The sequence below is a fragment of the Euprymna scolopes genome, chromosome 12 (assembly GCF_053919585.1).
Source record: "Euprymna scolopes isolate OS-2025 chromosome 12, ASM5391958v1, whole genome shotgun sequence".
Lineage (NCBI taxonomy): Eukaryota > Metazoa > Mollusca > Cephalopoda > Sepiida > Sepiolidae > Euprymna > Euprymna scolopes.
This window is the reverse complement of record NC_136493.1, coordinates 89,163,053-89,183,485: the sequence shown is the minus strand read 5'-3', so window position 1 is coordinate 89,183,485 and position 20,433 is coordinate 89,163,053. Positions and strand designations below refer to the sequence as shown.

The following is a 20,433-nucleotide window of genomic DNA, read 5'->3' as shown; positions in this document are numbered from 1 at the left end:
TTGCCTTCTTTGGAGGTGGTGAGTCCAAGTGCTTCCACTGCATTGACTGGGCTTTGGTCTCTGGATCATAGTGATAGACCCAGGTTTCATCCTGTGTAATCAGTCTTTTGAAAAACTTTGACTCATCTTTTTGGCACATCTCCAAATTCATCCTCGAGCACACAACGCGTTCTTGCTTCTGGAATGGTGTGAGCAACCTGGGAATCCATCTGGCAGATACCTTATGCATATGCAAATGGTCATGAATGATAGTTTCCACTGACTCTGTACTAATCTTGACATCTTGGGCCTTTTGGCGAATAGTAATGCGCCGATCTTCCAAAATTGCAGCCTTAACTTGACAGACAGATGCCTCATCAATGGCAGAAGGGGGCGACCAGGTCTGGGAGATGTTTCCACAGACTTCTGGCCATGTTTGAATTCACGATGCCAGCGTTTTATAAGGTCATATGATGGGGCATTATCACTATAAGTTTTTTTCATTTCATCAAAAGTCTCCTGTGGTGTGCATCCTTTCAAATACAAAAAACGGATCACTGCTCGACATTCAACAGGCTCCATTTCACACCTGACTCAGTTCAAATACCTGTAAAACAGAAACCACAATTATTTTGGAGCTGTTATTTGCCACATAAGCCGTAGAGTTATAAATCATTGCACATGCAAAATTTCAGCTAGATCAGACAACTGGAAATGGGTCAGAGGCATTACTGATTGCACGCCCCTCGTATAAAATATAGGAAAAGAATAATGAATATGTGATCATATCATTGCATATCATATGTTATAATGAATGTTTGTAGAATGCCCCATCCCCAACAAAAACAAAGTAAAAAGAAAATTAAAACAAAAAATGAAACTAATCTATCTATATATCTATCTATTATATAAAAGGAACTTTGTGTGTGTGTGAGTTTGTTCCCTAGGGACTCGAAAATGGCTTGGCTGATTTTTATGAAATTTAACATAAAAGCACTTTATGTGCCGGGCAGTGTTTTTAGAAAAGTTTTCTATCAGAATATCTTCAATAAATATCAATAAATCGAAATAATCTGATGAAAGAAGGAACAGACGATTTTGATCAAAGTTAAAATCTTACACAGCCTAACATCACAAATGCACTTGAGCAGTTTTATTACCACACAAGCCGAAAGGTAAGGCAAAACACATAAAATCAATAGTAGGTTCTTTGATATGACAGGGGTACGTTCAAAATAAGTGTTTCTGTTTAAATCACAATTACACCATGATCCTTGATTTTTTCATTTTAAACTTAAATTCAAGCCATTATCGCTGCACAAGCAGTAAGGCCAGGCATATGAAATCAACAGTGGGTTTTTTGATATGACAAGAGTGTTTTTGAAATGAATGTTTCTATTTAGAGCACTGTTGAAGCATGACACTTGACTTTTTCATTTGAAACTTTAATTCAAGCCATTATATATGAAGAGAATTTTTATAAACTCAGCAATAGGTTCTCTACAATGCAATGTTCTCTACAATGTATTGTATAGTAAGTCACTTTGGGGAGGTAAGTGAAGCTTCCTCCCGATGTACCACGATGGGTCCCCAACTAGAGCAGGCAATCAATTGATTTGATTAAAAAAGTGGGCAATTTCATTGATTTCGATGACCATAAAGAGAGGGTGAAACAAATGTTGATCATCATTCAATCCCTGGCAACATCTGGTCTCCCTGCTTGTATGCAATAAGAAAGAAATCGATTTCCATGATTTATTTGTATTCAGTCCAATATGAATCTTGTTGTTCCAAATCCTTTGAAAAACATTTTGACTTGATAGCTAAATTTTTGTTTCAGTTCCACCGTGAATGCATTGACAATTGGCTGCTTCATTGTCATGCTGTGTGTCCTGTTGATGGGGAAGCAGTTTGGAATCCTCCCAAAACCGCCAAAAAGAAAAAGTAAACTACATTTTATTCAAATTTCTTCATTTAATTTAAATCCTAGATCTCATCACACCATTTTGATGGGATCTCTAAAAAAAACAATTAATGCTTTTTGTAATTTGGCAGACATACACCATATTTGATCTTATATATAGGGGATGATAACAATATTTTTCCCGATTCCGATACAATTACCGATTCTTTATCAATCTCTAATTATTTAACAAAAGACTGTTATTTTCCCTGATTAAACTCATGTTAAATATGCAGATATTTTCCTAAACGTCAAAATACACTTGTGGAGGATGATCTATCAATTTTAGCTTTAGTGGTAATTTAAAAATCAATAAATATTTATTATTTTATCATTATCACCAGCAATGGAAGATTTTACTTTAAACAAAATCAAATAAAAAAAGACAATTAAAAGAATCGTTTTGGCATCGGAAAATAGGCATCAATTTTTTGGATTCCGTTACCGATTCCGATACCCCCAAATCTTCTGATTTTTTTGATTCCCGATTCCAATTCGAATTAATTGTTCCAACACTAATATATATATATATATATATATATATATATATATATATATATATATATATATATATATATACAATATTTATTATGACACTATATATACATATTTCAAGGTCGTACCATTGGTTTTGATACACCGAAAACAGTAATAATATACTGTGGAAAATCGGTATAATCTCTTCGGCGACAAAGAAAAATCTGGAACTAATGTAAAATGAACGAACATAGAAGAAACGCTAGACGAGCGTTTAAGACTCAGAATTTCATATTTAAAAAATATCGTTTTAAAACCGACGCTAATAGATTATGGTTATAGAAGAAAGAAAGGAAGAAAGTGTGTGTGTGTGCGTGTGCGTGCGTGCGTGTGTGCGTGCACGTGTGTGTGTGTGTGCATGCATAGCGGGGAAGGGGGTGCTATGGAAAACTCTCTAAAAAATATAAAAGTTCTGTTAAAGCCATATCAATAAATAAAAGTAGGACAATTAACGATAATAAATAATGAGAAAGGCATGAATATATTAATATGATTTTTTAAAATTTTTAATTATTTAAATTAATTAAATTAAATAAAATAAGGATAAAGATAAATAAGGTAAATTTAATAAATAAATAAAAAATAAGAACTTTAAAAGAATTTTTAATTTTTTAATTCCAATTAATATGATTTTTGATAAGAAAGAAAAAGTAAACTACATTTTATTCAAATTTCTTCATTTAATTTAAATCCTAGATCTCATCACACAATTTTACTCAGGGTACCTTCAAGCAGAGGTTGTATGCACATAACTCCACTTTCAAATATCCTCAAAAGAAATTTGACACATCTTTAGCCACCAAGATTTGGTCGTTTAAAGAATCTAATACTCCATATAAAATAAAATGGTCGATCATGGATATTAAAAAATCTTACGACCCAACCTCCAAGACCTGCTCACTTTGCACTACTGAAAAATTTAGGATCCTTCAGGCTATCAATAACCCATCCATAGCCTGTATGAATATTAAAAACAAAATCTTCAGACAATGTCCCCACAAAAGAAAATTCCTCCTCGCCAAATGGCCTAACAACAGCATAACTTAACCGATTCTCACCCCATTTACACAAAGACTCCTAATTCACACATAGACACCTAAATACCACATTCACCTCTCACTCTAAACCTCAAACCATCTCTCTTCTAATCATACCTCAACATTCCTCGCCACCTTACCTCCTTACTATCACACACCCTATTTACACAAAGACACCCTATTCACGCATAGACACCTAAATTCCACATTCACCTCTCATTCTAAACTCCAAACCAACTCTCTTCTACTCATATCTCAACCTTTCTCACCACCTAATATCCTTAACTTTACCATATAAACCCCCCCAATAATAAGGATAACCTTTATAGAGAAACTATTCCCCTCCCCCCCCCACAACCTTCGCATCTGATAGTTGTTAAGTCTTTTAATATTGATTAATTTCCTTTAATTATTTTAATTATCTTAAATTTCTCCATTCACTATTATTCTCTCATAATTAAAATATTAATATTTTTAAAAAAATTAAAAATTCTTTTAAAGTTCTTATTTTTTATTTATTTATTAAATTTACCTTATTTATCTTTATCCTTATTTTATTTAATTTAATTAATTTAAATAATTTAAAATTTAAAAAAATCATATTAATATATTCATGCTTTTCTCATTATTTTTTATCGTTAATTGTCCTACTTTTATTTATTGATATGGCTTTAACAGGACTTTTATATTTTTTAGAGAGTTTTCCATAGCACCCCCTTCCCCGCTATGCATGCACACACACAGTCTTAAACGCTCGTCTAGCGTTTCTTCTATGTTCGTTCATTTTACATTAGTTCCAGATTTTTCTTTGTCGCCGAAGAGATTATACCGATTTTCCACAGTATATTATTACTGTTTTCGGTGTATCGAAACCAATGGTACGACCTTGAGTATATAGTGTTATAATAAATATTGTATCTTCAGCTCTCACATCTACGATCGAGCACTTTATTGGATTTTTTTCATCACCCCTGGACATGCTATATATATATATATATATATATATATATATATATATATATATATATATATATATGCGTGTGTGTGTGTGTGTATATTTATTTCCAATAAAGGTTATCCAGACCTTTGTTTGAGAGCAGCTCAGCAATTTGCTAATGAAAACATTAACATGTAGGAGAGAAATAACAGCAAATCTGATTGGTTAACTAGGTAGACTAAACAGCACTTGGATATACAAAAACAATCAGTAGCAAAATATCTGGGCATTGAGCCTGAATTTTGTTTATGTTTTAACTAAAGCACTCAGCACTGTTGTGTTTCACACTTAAAACACACTTTAAAATTAGTGAAAACTTATCCAGGTAGATAGAAGAGTAATTAATCTTGACTTTGGTAATATTTATTTGTTATATATTTGTTTCTTTACCGCTTTTTCATACCTCGGTCAATTGTAAAACACCCTTTGGATGATTGAAATAATTTTCATCACTATTGATAATGTTTAATTATTCATTTATTTGTATGTGTTTATTACGTTTGAAATCATATTTTAAAACATGATGTACATCAGAAATCTAAGATGTCATGCAACTCGGTTGAAAGTCAGACTGAAGATCTCAACGTTTTTGGTTTTGATTTTCGATCATAACATCGACTTTGTTTGTTGAAATTTATGCATTATTTTTCATTTCCAAAAATAAAGCTCTCTGATATTTCAAAATTAGACAAATTCCATAATCTATTTATTTTCTGAAAAAAATATGACATGCTCAAATTGTGATTGACAGACTGATAAAATCTCTATTTATATATTATTTATTTAAATTTGGATTCAAACAGATTTTCATTTTTGTGTTTGTTTTCATTTTTAATACAGATTGAAGAAAACAGAAGAATGCTTAACAAAAGAAAGCTTGCCTTTGGATATTACGGGTTGCTGTTTGGCACCATTACGCAGTAAAAACCCAGTTTTGGGTCAACTTAGAAGCATAAAAAGTTTCCAATTTGATAAAACTGTGAAAAAGACAAAAAGCACACAAGATTTTATTCTTAATGGAACATCAGTTTTATTTGGACAAAGGTAAAAAACCCCCAAAAACTATGTTCTGTAATCCATTTTACTCTTTTGTCGTTATTGTATTTCATGAATTTATTTTTTAAATGACATTCTCCCTAGATCAATAGAACTAATTCTTCCAAAGAAAGAAGTCTCATGGAAATATTAAATTCACAAGCAGGCTCCAGTCACAGGTATATCCCAATCAGGGGAGATGATGATGTATATTCCAGTCATGACATTAAGTTTTTGCAGTTCGTACAGGGAGGAGGTGTCAACATCTTCCTACATACAATGACTAGGATTTCTAAATGGTTACCCATCTGGTGCTGACCAGGTTCAACATTGCTTAATGTTGTCAGACTTTAACGTACTTACATTCATGGTCTCTTTTAGTACTATATTACGATGTGAGATAACATTCTCAAGGGGGAGTATCATAATACCATAGAATCAGTAGGACTACTAGCTGCGCACAACGTGTACGACTACCCGTATTGGACACCACTAAATAGTAAGCACTTCTTACCCTTTATCCTATCCTTGTAATCTTTTGTTAATATATCCTTCTTACACCTAATCCGTATTTTCCTTCCATGGTCTCAAACTTGGGTCAACATCAATGACGACAGAAGGATAAAAAAAAACGCACTCATACCGAAACCCCAATGTCTGACCATTCCCACATCAATAGTGGCAGAAAGATTCGAGAATTTCATGGAAAATGTTGTCTTCACCACATCAGTAGTAACAGAGGACCCGTTAAATCACACAGCAATGTTTAAGACGAAATTAAGCTGGCATTAGTACAGCAATGATTACATACAAAATAATATGCCGGTTAAAAACATCCATGATGAACTTAGGATTCGACACCTACGGAATATTTAAGATTATTTAAAATCTGTCCAAAACAATATATTTAAGATTATTTAAAATCTGTCCAAAACAATATATTTAAGATTATTTAAAATCTGTCCAAAACAATATATTTAAGATTATTTAAAATCTGTCCAAAACAATATATTTAAGATTATTTAAAATCTGTCCAAAACAATATAACAGTCAACCAAAGTATCAAGAATGATTGCTTACACACAAAAAAAAAAAACAGTTTGCTCACAAAACAAACTGAAAACTCAAGAGCTGAAGTTGAATTTCAACAGATTTCATGCATAAAATTATTCTCTCCTCAAATTCATCTAGGCGAGTTCTTTTCTTTTTAACAAAAAAGGCAAGATCTCACACAAAAAAAATAATCCCAAGCATTTTTTTTTTTTTTGCTTCTGTATGAAGGATAATTTTTCTTTTCTCTCCTCCCCATGCTTCTAAAATAAAGTTGTCTAAAATTACAAAAATTCAACAAAGAACAGGAAAAAAAAACTGCTTACTTGTAAACACTTAAGCAAAAGAACCTGTTGGATGCCCACCAAGAAATAATTTTTCTTTTTTTATTCCTGACTGAAATCTTTTTTGGCTAATAAAAAAATAAAATAATAAGTGTGGGGAAAATTTAAGTGACTACATTAAAGTTAATAGAACAACAGTATCTCAAAATAGCTAAACCTATTAGTAGTTCAGGTTAACTAATTTTCTATTCATTTCTTTTTTTTTTTTTTTTTTTTTTCAAAAATAAAGAGAAAAAAAAATCAGTCTAAATTTTCTTGTGTACTTTCTCCTGATACACGGGTTTTCAAAGCAACAGTAATTGCTGTAATTTTGTCATTGTTCGTGCTTTATTCATTCGCTTATAATATAAAACTACTGTCATATTTTTTTATGTAAATATGGAAAAATTCTCCAAAAAGTAATCGTCCAAATGCTAAAGGTGCACATGAATCAGCAAAAAAAATTGGAAGAAAGGCAGCAACTCCATCAACAAAAATCAGAGGAAAGACAGCAGGAATTGTTTATGGAGTTGAATAAACAACAAAGAGAATTCCAACAATTTACATTTCAGAAAAAACTTTATAGTTAAATATAGTCACAAAGAATTGGAATCAGAATCGTTAATTGTCTCAGAATCAGGAATTTAGAATAGGTTTATGAATTGTATTGGAATTGGGGGAAAAAATATTTGAATCGTCCCATGATTAGTTATAATTGAATTGCATTATATTATTATATTTATTGTAAATATGTCTTCACCTTTTACTTTAATATAAGGTTCAAGCAAAAATAACTATTTCATTTAAACTTTTTCAGTCATTCTATTCTGTTGGATGAAAATTCTGCCGTCAGCAACAACATGGAAGCTGGTAATTCTCTGAGCAGTTTCGTTTCCCAACAATGTCCTGTAAAAATGGAGTCTTCATCTAACCCAACGAAATTGAGCCACAGACGAGCATCAGCGAACACCTCGTTTAGTCAACCAATTATTGAAAGGGTGAACAGTGCTCCTTCTCTGCGTTTTACGTCTAGTGCGCTGCCTCCTTTACAACAGAAAGGTAATCGTTTCGACCATTTATCGCACTCAGCATTCAAGAGAAACAAGAAGTTCACTTTTTTTTTGTTTTTCATTTGACTTCAATGTAAATTCTCAGAAATCAAGGATCATCTTCCTGCAGCGAACACTTGATCTTCATATGAGATGCATAAATATCAGAATGTTCCATTAAAGTTCTTCTTTATTCCTCAAATGCTGACTTATAAAAAAGTGAAGAACATGAATTTTCTTCTCCACAAATTAACCAGTTAACTATGTCATAGTATATGTGTTTTTTCTTGGTCTTATCAGATTCTAGAAGAAGAATTCTTCTAGTCTGGTGGCGTACTCAGCTGTGCTGTTTCTATTGACTGTGGCACAATCAGTGAGTTCCCTTTTCGAGGGAACCCCAGCTCCCCACATTTTGGGCCCTTGAGCCAAACTTGCTCTCATGGAAAAGCACGCATATGTCATGCAGGTGCTGTTTGATTTTCAAAATGTCAGAATATATCAACCAGGTTTGACTGACAGGTGTTTACGAAACTCTGTTGTATCAAAACAATCTGTAACCCTTGGATTTGAAAGGCTGAACCCAAAGAAATTTGTCACCAAGCCAAGCCAGTTATGTATGCATTTCTCTCTCTCTCTCTCTCTCTCTCTCTCTCTCTCTCTCTCTCTCTCTCTCTCTCTCTTTTACAAAGAAAGGAAATTGAATTGTTATTGTAAACAGTTGAAGCTTGGATTCCAAAGGCAACGGATAGGTCTGAACTTGCTCCTTAATTTTAAAAAATAAATTTATATTTTTATAAAAAAAGATGCTTTTTTATTATTTTGTGTAGCATTCAATTTTCAGCAGCAGAGGTCTGTGCCTACCATTAACAACGATGGAAATGCTGCCCATAAAGATGACCAGTCCCACACCAGCCGACACATAGCCGATTATAATCAACACCATATTGACTCCTTGATGTAAAGAGATGTTTCTATCCTTTCATTGGTTTTATTTCCCTGGGGAGCTGGTGTCATGCCAGAATGGAAAAACTGTTCTTCAAGCATCCACAAGAAATGGACAAACCATGGAACTCTCTCTGGGAAACAACAGTTCTACAGCGACAATAGCACTTAAAGAATGTGCACCATACTTTGTATAAGCTTACGAAGGGGGTCTTATTTGAACTTCTAATATTTCAATATTTAGTCAAGATTTACTTTTAGGGAGTGGTAATCTCATGCTAACTTGCCCCGGCAAACCCTTTTACAGAGAAATGTTCGACACTTGAGGACTGTATCTAATAGGCATTCAAGTCCTCAAGAAGTTCCTGTATTTAAACAAAAAACCATTTTCAAGTGAAACTACTTCCCGTAAAAGAAATTTTGCAAGGCGACAAAAAAAACCTATATAATTTATTGAACTATAGTATCATCTATATTCAGTCTTTGTACTTACAAAAAATTATCATGCTCAACATCCAATTGCATCCACCCATTGGTCAGTCTGTATGCAGACATCTACATATATGTAGACAAACATAGAGAGGGAAGAGGCGGGAGATGAGATGGGTATATACACATGAGTGTGGGGAAAGGGATGAATTCACACATGTTGATATGTGAGTGCTAAAGTATTATTTCACTATATTTGATTAAAACAAAATAAATATTCGAGAGATAAATGATCAAATTAAAACCTATTTTATTTATATTAGGTTGGTGCAAAAATAATGTCGTTTTTTTTTCACGTTTAACTATTTATATAAAAACAACATTATTTTTGCATCAACCTAATATTAGGTTGATAACTAAGTTCTTGCCGTTTTAAGTCTACATTTTTTTAAAGTAAAATAAGAACTAACAACTATTTAATCCATGGTGCATTCTCCATTCGTGTTCACAACTTTTTCCCAACGTTCAACAAGATTCTCAATATTTTTTTTGTAGAAACCATTTTATTTTGACATAATATATTTAAAAAACGGCAAGAACTTAGTTGCCAACCCAGTATTATTGGTATTCTTAGAACTACTATCATCATCTTCAGTGTTATTCTCAAGGATCCGTGGCACAACAGATAAAGTATTAAGTAAAAAATCAATTCTAAACGACACTCTTCCGGAGGTTGAAGGTTTAATTCTCAGTATGTGCTAGACTAAAAATACAATTGTGAACTGCTTAAGATTTCAATCCAGCCATGACTGATGGAACAAGAGCATGCTACCCCATGGGTTAAATGGAAGAAAGCGTCACATGCCTAACCGCATTGACCTACTCAACATTTAAAAAGGCTTATGTTACGTTGTGTGTATGATTACGTTCTATAACGACGTACATTGGGTTTATCTTTTCCTGTATATTCATGTATATGTAAATACGTTAGCATTAGCGGAGAAATATTCTGTTATTCAAAATAATATCTCTTTTTTTACTGATTTTTTTTTACCTAAAAAGGCCACTTGGATGTGAGGGCTAGTATTTGGGACCATGTCTAGGAAAGATTTACAAGATGTTGGTTTACATTACATTTAAACTTCTGCATATCAGTACAGTAAGGGAAGCAGGTAGCACCAAGGGAATTCCAAAGTTTAGCTGTTTGAGGGAAAAGCTTTTAGAGTAGAAAGCTTTCTGGTATTTAGAGACCTCCACAATGAAGGGGTGAGATTTTGTTGCTAAGTGGGTTTGTCAAGGATATGTACGTTGAAGGGGCACAAGTCATCAGAGCACAGAAATATTTGTAAAACAGGCACAGAGATGCAAAATTGCATTGATGGGACAGGGGTTGGAGCTTAGTTGACAAAGTGGGACCTATTAGATTGAAAACTCTTTTTTGGACCTTATCCAAGAGAACAAACTATAAGATACACTCAGGCGTGAGTAGTCTTCTAGCTTGATAAAGGAAACCAACCTTCCTTGCAGCAGCCTTTGCAATGTCCTGAATGTATTTGTTCTAGTTAACATTGCTCGTGAATGTTAGGCTAAGGAGTTTGAAGGAAGAATTCTCAGGTAGTGTTATTTGTCATGGATACGGTGGTTGGAAAGGCATCTTGTAATTGTTAAAGGAGAGCAGCTTAGTCTTACTAGCATTAAATGTTACCATCCATTTGCGGCCCCATTCAACTATGGTTGTGAAGTCATTTTCTAACGATTCTACCATAGTTTTAGATTTATGTACGTCTGTTTAGTAATAAATAAAACAAAATATTGAATTCTTAACATTAGAAAACTTTAACTTTGCCAGAAACACTATAAACAATTTTCATCCTTCAAATAATTCAATGTTTGCAATTTAATTACTTTATTACTTATTTATGCAAATATATGAGGGCCATTCCAAAAGTAAACCCTCCTATTTTTTAACTTAAAAAGTTGAAGAGCAACGAAGTGGTACCACTAAAATGAACGATTTTTTGTGGTCCATAATTTATTTTTCTACATAGTCACCACCATTCTCAATGCACTTTTTCTAGCGATGACCTTTGGCTGAAGCGCACTTTGTCATATGAGAGTTGTTCCAAAAATAAAGCCTTATATATATATATATATATATATATATATATATATATATACCTCAAATGTTGAAGAGCTATCAAGACAGGAGTGGTACCATTGAAATAAGCGAGCTTTTGCATTCCAGAATTTATTTTTTGTCAAGAATTCAGTAACACATCTCTACTTCTGATGCACATCCATAACAGGTATTGCTTTCCTAGAGTCTGACACCGTCAATTCTGCAACAGAGAGATGAAACTTTCATGTTATGATTATAAACACACAAGTTCAGTCATCATAACAATGCAATTTGCAGTCTCCTCTGACCCGTTCAGGCTGAATAAAAAAAAATAGGAGGCAATACATTTGGAACACTCGTATCTATATATCTCACATCACATTATTTTAATTGATGCTCATTTAAGAAATGTAATCAGACTTTTTTTTTCTGGATATTTTCTTATGCATGTGATCTTTATGCCACAGCTTGTATAAGTTTTATTTAAATTTGTTAAAGCTTTGTTTAATTTCTTTCTTTCTTTTTCCAGGGTTGATACAGAAATTAAGACGGCAAAAGATGATCAAACATTCTCCGAAAGTAAGGAAAACGAAATTTATTGAATTTATTTTTTTAAATTTCTGTTTATTTATTCCGAATTATTTTTGATTCTAATTATAATTGTTCCGGATATCTATTAACCAGTATAGAGAAATTTCCCAGGATTGAATGAGGATCAATGAATGTTCCATACTGCTAATACTTTTCTTGTCATCGAAATCGGCGAAATCACACATTTTTCAATCAAATTAATTGATTGCCTGCTCTAGTCGGGAACTCACTGCAGTGCACTGGAAGAAAGCGTCACATGCCTAACCGCATTGACCTACTCAACATTTAAAAAGGCTTATGTTACGTTGTGTGTATGATTACGTTCTATAACGACGTACATTGGGTTTATCGTTTCCTGTATATTCATGTATATGTAAATACGTGTATGTATATACGTTGTATCTTTTACTTGATCGTCTAGTGTGTATATTTTAACATTTATGCAACAGTTCTAACAGGAAACGATTGACGTGGATGTATCGAAACAGTTGCAGACAAACAGTTCTTTTTAATAGGTGTAAATAACAAAACACATACCTGAATTATTTACATCACAACATTACACATTGTAGTCTACATTGCACTGTAGAGAACCTAATGTTGATTTTATAAAATTATTTTTATATAACGACTTGAATTAAAGTTTAAAATGTAATGGTTAAGTATCATGGTTCAATTGTGCTGTAAACAAAAAAGACATTTCACACATGCACCCTGTCTTATCAACTATTGATTTTATTAGCTGGGCCCATCTGCTTGTGTAGTGATAAATTTTCTCAAATGCACTTGTGATGTTAGGCTGTATAAGGGTATTAAATTTGGTCAAAATTGGACTGTACCATCTTTAATTGGATTTTTTTGATTATCGATTTTAAATACTTATCAGAGCATTCTGATAAAAAAGCTAAGAACACATAAATACATTTGTCTGAAAATTAAAAAAAAATCGGCCCAGTTATTTCAGAGTCTGTAGGGAATGAACTCTCACACACACAGACACACGAAGTAACTTTTATATATAGAGAGAAATAGAGATTCTGAATATCCTGTTGACAATTATTCAGAAATTATCAAAAAAGCATGTTTTTTTTTGTGATTTTCATTTAAATGTCTACAGTGCCTGAACTTTGGTATATTGTTATGAAACTTGGCAGTATGACTAGAAAAACAGTTCTTTAATATATATTGGGTATGCAAACATCACTATAGAATGTTAAAAGTTAAGAAGAACTAATTCATTAATCATCAGAAGTTACTTCCCCTTTACGTTCTTATCTTTATAAACAGGAATGAAGTTTAATCCTTTGCAAGGCATTTTGTGTAGGTTGCTCTCCAACTTTTGAGAGACACAAAGGCAATGCATTAAAAAAAAAAAAAAAATGATGACAAGCAACTCTTCACTTAAAATGCCCCTGTAAGTATGCCCCTCTCATTCACAGTGGCTCCTTGCATTTTAGTGCCTTCTTTGGGGTTGGATAAAAAAAAAAATTAAATTACATATAAAAATAACTGCTATTATTTTATCAGAAGGTATCGTTATGAATGGCTAGATTCAGTTGATGTTAAGTGCATGGTCAGCTGGATTCTTCAATGATGATAGTCATAGTATGGACATCACAATGAGGTGGAAGAACAGATCAGCAGGTCTGGTTGCTTCTCTAATGATATTGATCAAGTGTGTACATAACACTTAGATTGAAGAACCAAAAGAGAAATTGTCAGTGTTGTAGATTTTTCAATTGTCCTGAAAAGGACAGCATTTGTCTTGAAAAGGACAAGTTAATCTCAAGTGTTCCATCAAGAAAAAGGAATGTCAGTTAATGGACTCAGTTTAAATCTGAACAAGTGATGATCAAAACGAAGGTAGAGTTAAATTGCATCTGCAATCAGAAATTGTTCACTGCCAACAACCGGTGGTGTTCCCTGGAGTATGGTTGGCAACAAGTCTCTCCAAATTTCTAATACTCTCTACCTCTTTCAATAACCTTTGCAAATGAATTTGCATTAATGTAACAGTCGCTTGCCATTGATTTCTCGCTGGCAATGACCATTGGTCATCACTGGAATTTGGGTAGCAGTAAGAGTTCTCCCCTCAAGGTTCCAGCCCTCTTTGCATTTATTTAGTGAAGGTCTGGTTAGTGCTTTCCATCTTCAGTCTTTCCATCCTCCTTGACCCTTTGGTTCTGTGAGCAGGATTATTATTGTTGTTGTTGTTGTTGTTATTGTCATGATTATTATTATATTATTATTATTAGTAGTAGTAGTAGTATTAGTAGTAGTTTCACTTATTTAGTTTTGATTACAAAGACAAATTTCGTTCCATGATTATTAAGGATATCCAAATTATTTGTGTGAAATTGCCAACATTTTATGCACTATCAGCCACATCATCATTTTTTGTCTATCTTATAATTGTGCATACTTTTTATGGATTATGCTAATCACTTTAATTGAATCAGGGAAGTAACATTATTTTGCTATTGTTTATGTTAATTTTATTAATTAGAGACATCCGTATATTTCTTTGAAAATAGGCGCTAAAATCAAGTTACCCTCCCCCCACTAGAAATAAACACCTTTTAACAATTAAAATAATTTCAAGTTGTAGTTGACTTTGCTATTTTATAATTGCCAATAGTCATTTTTTATATTATCAGGTTGACAAGAAAGTTTTTGCAGTTTTTAACTTTTGAATTCAGATGAACATATCTTGGCTCAAACAAAAATTTATTGATCGAAATAAGCACCATTAGAATCAACACACTTTTGCCAACGCAAAACAAGTGTATTTATGCCATTACTGTAAAAATCTTGCATTCTGATGGTGATGAAATAGCTGAAGGCGTTTTTATATCACTTAATATTTTTAAGCATTTCTCATGCAGAAAGTTGTCAAGATACTTGAAAAGAGATCTGGAGAGAATGATGGATGAGGCAAAGTTTCATAGCCCAATTCGTTCAACTTCTGCAGAGTCGGTTTAACAACATGCAGTCGGGCATGTCATGGAAAAGAATTGGGCCTTTTCTGCTGACTAATGCAGGATGTTGTTGTCAAAGTTTCTGAAGCATTTCATCCATTTGCTGACAGTATTTCTCCACTGTAATCGATGAAACCAGTTGCAGACGACCAAACAGTCAGCATGACCTTCTTTTGGTGCAACTCTGACTTCAGGAAGTGTTGTGGAGCTTCATCGGTGTCTAATCACTGAGCTGAGTATCACTGGTTGTTGTAAATAACCCACTTTTCACCACAAGTCACAACCCGGTTGAGAAACGGGTCCTTCTTGTGGCGTAAAAGAAGGGAAGATTACACTTCATAATGGCGTTTCTTTTCGTGGTCATTTAATTCGTGAGGCACCCATTTCTCAAGTTTTTTTTTTTTGTCTTTCCAATCTCTCTCAAGTGATTGGAAGTCGTTGTAAATGTTACATCTAATTCAGAAGCAAGTTTTTAAACAGTTGTGCGTGGATTGGTTTTAATTGATCATTGCCAACATCCGATGGCCAACCACTATGCTCATCATCTTCAAGAATCTCAGCACCATTACAAAATTTTTTAAAACACAATGATGCTGTGCATTCAGTAGTGGTTCCTAGGCCAAACGCTTTGTTGATATGGCGAACTGTTTCAGCAGCTTTTCAGCCTAGCTTGAATTGAAAAAAGAAAATAGTGTGAATTTGCGTTTTTTTCCATCTTGTATTCAACGTTCTGAAAAGAAGACATAATTGTTTTAAAACGATTGTAATTTAAACGATTAGATAGAGCGAAAAATGCTCTTTAAAATGATATATAAAATAAAGGCATTATAATGAAAACTTATTTGAAAATACATCATTTGAAATCAAAATTAAAAATTCTGCAAGAATCTTCTAGTCAAATTAATATATGAAAATATTTTTTTTAAAATTGGAAAACCTTTATGTTTAAAACTTAATATTACATAATGTTGGAATTTTATTTTATTCAAATTTTTTTAAAATTAATTATGTTTTAGAATTCTATTTTTTTTTATAATTTAACTAATTATAGTATATATTATTGAAAAAAAAAACGTTGCTTTTTATTAAAACATAATATTGTTTTTATGTCCATTTTTTATTTATAAGTTCAAAGTTAGTAAAATAAGTAATGGGTTTATATATATATATATATATATATATATATATATATATATATATATATATATATATATATTTAATTATTTAAACTATTCAGCTTTATAAAATGTTGCAATTTTTATGGACCTAAATCTATTTTGTTTAGTTTTTGTAACATGAAATGGGGAGAGGCAGAACACCTAAAAACAGATCCCCCTGCTTTTAAAATATAAGTTAATTTAAAATTGAATATGTATTGAAAATTTCATAAAAATCTGACCATTAATTTTTGCTAGACTTTTTAAACATAGGTCTTCAAAATGATTATTACATAGAAATGTAGTTTTAAAGTATGGATAACGTATGCTGTAAAAATTATTGTTATTAGTCGTAGTAATAATAGTAGTAGTAGTATTTTCACTCATGTAGTTTTGATTACGAAGATAAATTTACTAAGAATAAATTTGCTTTTATCAACTATCTTTAAATTTGTGTTTGTATTTTTAAAAACAATCTTTTTTAGGATGTTCCAAATCTTCTGTTGAAAGGATTCTCTCTTCCAAGTAAACTTGATCAAATTTGGCCAAAGAAATTGAAATCGAACCCATCACAGGCATCGAAATGTAAAACTGCAATTCTGGAAAAGTCAAAACCAACCGCAGTGCAACACTTGACTCTTGAAGGATATGAAATGTATTTAAAACATTATGAATCAAAGGAAACAAATCAATAAAATATCATCAATTTTCTTACAAGATCTTCTCTCTCAGTTCAGTACAAAACTGTGGAATGATACAATACATATTTCTATAAACCATTCTCTGTATATATATTGATTTCAAATGTTATCTACCTTTGATTTCATGTGCCTGCATTGATATAAGCTATATTCCTTGATATGTGGCATGATAGATGCCACATAGATGCCAATTTGGAGTGTTTTGGGTAAGGGCGAAGAACGACACCAACATTTAATATATATTGAGGTATAAAAGTTATTGTTTTGACAAAGGAAGAAAATGAAGGCCATATATGGAACATACAGCAGATAAAATGAAACATTTGAAATAATAGAAGGGTCATTTGATAGTAATTTTGTCTTATTCAGTTTTACTTCCCTTTTTTTCTTCATGTCTGAGGGTTTGACATTTTGCCATGTTTGACATGACATATGAGATTGAAGCTAATTTTTACAGTTGTATGATCTTCCTAATACTAACCTCTCCAAGGGGATGGGTATTTTATCGAGACACCATCTCGTCATAGTTTTCCATTAATTGGAGCAATACGCTTGTCCATTGTCAAGAAGATGGTCATCCGCACAAGCACACTGTTCTTTGAGATGCTGCCACACTTTCGTTGGACGCCACAGGGACTACTGCTACCCATGGGGATAGCAGGATACTTTATTGAGGTTTACTTCTCTTGATCTGCTGTGTTCTGTGTATGACCATACATATTAACGCAGCTACATAAACATAGTTTTATGGATGAAAAATGGAGAAATACAAAAATTTATGAGAAAACATTTTTATACACGATATAAAAATATAAAAGTTACTTTCATGTCAGTAAATTTTCATAGTACAAACGTGTTTGATTAAAGGAGTTGAGGGAATGGTATTTGCAAGTCAGTTCATAGTGTATTGGTCTGCATCGTATTGTGCATGTGTGCATTTACCTTCTTTCTTGGGTTCCTTTTATTCGGGCTGGTGGCTGGAAAGTCTCTCTGAAATTGATTTTCTTGATCAGCTCTTATGGGAATTTCTAAGTTCACACTGGTTTATTATATTCACATATAGGTGTTACTTTTGGAGGAAAATGAATTCCAACAAAAATAAAAGAAACAAAAGGTGTAAGCAGTCATAGCCATTTGCTTTTTAGCATCGTGATTCAATCACCACAGATATACTATGACTTTGGCTTTTCACCAGAGGTCGCCACCAGTATATTGCTTAGCCAACAGGATTTCTCCCTTTGTTAGGAGAGGTTTTGATTGAACGCACATCAGCAAACATACAAAAAGATTTGAGACTGTAGCAGAAACAAATAGAACTCTTTTCTTGTGCGTCAGTGCCTCCCCTGACTGTGCGATATGACACATACTGACCAATCAGAGGCATAGCGCAGGGATCTTCCTTACCCCCTTAAGGAACTATAACTGCTTTCGTCCCAGACGAGAAAAACTCTACCCTTTTCCAGCGAGACGTCAAAGAGAGCGGACCTGTTTCCTCACACTCTCTCTCTCTGCCTACACCGGTATCTACAATTCCCACTGGGGATTAACTACCGGGCTAAGGCAGACGAGTCCTATCCTAGCTTTATCTAAATAGCGCCATGCCCTTGCTTCAATAAACCTTTTCCTTGCAAGTTTTACGAAGTCGTTTGTTCGTTTATTCAGTAGCTTGTGTTGAAATATTTATTTTATTAGGGAGTGCCCGAAAAGCATTAACTCAACTCCCTAAAAGACTTTGAAATATTAACCCTTGCCTTATTATAACCTTTAATAACAACTGCTCTTCTTTTTTTTTTTTTTAAGTAAAATATGGAAATTTTAATGATATAAACAAAACATGATGGAGAAATATGAATAATGTTTTTCAAACATGTAATTATTATTTATGGAAAGAAATGGCAACAATGAGTTGCTAAAAAAAACAGTTACAAGCTGTAATAAGACGAAAAGTTCATATTTGAAAGCCACTTATCTTTTTGCATGTCAGCATTGAGCTGAGTCACTGGTGAATGTCGTTTTATTCATCTTGTTCATTTAAGGAAGTCAAAATTAAATGGTTAATCTTATCTTTGTATTCTGGCTGCAACTAATGCTCTGTCTTCAATCAAAATCACTAATAACAAAAAGAACAATCTTGGCTGAACCACATAATTGTTGTGACCTCTGGTGGGAAGTCATTAGGAATCAAGGAAGATAATTCATGTTGATCCAAATGCGCAGAATCAAAAGGAGCAATTATATGTTTATGAATTTTTAAGATTAGGATTTATTCATATTATTTGGATTTTTCAGACTAGTGTAAAAAAATAATACAAAATGTGATATGTTTATATAAAAAACAAACAAACAACTGAAAAGCAAGATTAGGATTTATTCATATTATTTGGATTTTTCAGACTACTGTAAAAAAATAATACAAAATGTGATATGTTTATATAAAAAACAAACAAACAACTGAAAAGCGCTTTGAATTCAACTTTCAATTAATGATCTATATATCATATAAATAGAGAACTCTTTTGCTACTTTTTTTTAAATGTGATAAGAATTTGTTTGATTTGTTTTTGAATTTTTTGTAATTTATTTTTAAAGATATTTTTTAAATAAAATTTTCATTGAAAAGATTTCTTTTCTCTTTATTCAATCGACTTAGAACACTACTTTTCCACTGAGTACCAATAAAAGAGTTATCTCCTATGTTTAAATAGTACTTGAGATAACTCCCCAGTACTCATGTATTAGGGGCAGATAACTCTCGAGTACTATTCCAACTCAGAAATAAATAACTCTTTTATCTATACCCATTGATCATAAATCTATCAAAATATATAAATGTACGAATTAATTAAGTCTTATTATCTATTACAACATTCGATTTGCCCCACTGTCAGAAATAGAGCATACTGTCATCAGCAAATACATCCATCTCAGACTCGATTGGATATGGAAAGTCATTTATGAAAATCATAAATAATATAGGCTCAAGTATTTATAATGTTGGTGGCTCCCGTCTGGCGGGAATCAAACAGCATTAAAGAACGACAACACAGACATAGGTGTTAACAATAGATCGGTCACCAGATAACTGCCGTCCGAGATTATTTTATTAGAGAGCGCGCATCTAAGGGTAGATAAATCTTAGGGTTATTTCCCTTTACTTGTAGACATCACATCCCTTCCTATCTTGGTGGGATGACCTGCGTTATTTTACTTTTTACTATTTTTTATTTTATTTAATTATTTTATTTTATTTATTTATCTTTTTAACTTACATTATGAAGTCTTTGAGTCTGGCTGGGGGCAGTTTTTTCCGAGATGGATTTGGTCTCAGTAACTGGTCAGCTATTTGTGTTTTGGGCATTTCTAGGTCTTCTGGGATGTGTGGATTGTACTCACCTTTAGAGTCAGAATTGGAGTCAGGGTTTCATCCCTAAGTTTTATGCATTTTAGCAAAGAAGAGTTTCTAGTCACTTGGTGATTTCCTCTCTGAACCGTTATCATACTTCCCTTCATTTTTGTAACGGTATATTGTTTAGGATTGTATGGTGG

At 32.7% G+C, this 20,433-nt stretch overlaps 1 protein-coding gene across 4 annotated transcripts in view; it reads left to right on the top strand.

The window, feature by feature from the left end:
- LOC145291408 (E3 ubiquitin-protein ligase ZSWIM2-like) overlaps positions 1–18,548 on the top strand; it is a 68,127-nt gene extending 49,579 nt beyond the window's left edge. For 2 of the 4 annotated variants that reach the window (XR_013869405.1, XR_013869406.1), the window contains exons 9-14: positions 1,820–1,923; positions 5,354–5,557; positions 7,739–7,980; positions 11,990–12,039; positions 16,672–17,384; positions 17,415–18,548. Coding sequence is in view for 1 of the 4 variants with exons in the window: in XM_080137215.1 (XP_079993341.1) it covers positions 1,820–1,923; positions 5,354–5,557; positions 7,739–7,980; positions 11,990–12,039; positions 16,672–16,881 (810 nt within the window). In the remaining 3 variants the exon portion in view is untranslated. Of the gene's footprint in view, positions 1–1,819; positions 1,924–5,353; positions 5,558–7,738; positions 7,981–11,989; positions 12,040–16,671 lie in introns of all 4 variants that reach the window. The other 2 variants (XR_013869407.1, XM_080137215.1) reach the window with 2 other exon arrangements.
- Positions 18,549–20,433: the final 1,885 nt, after the last annotated feature.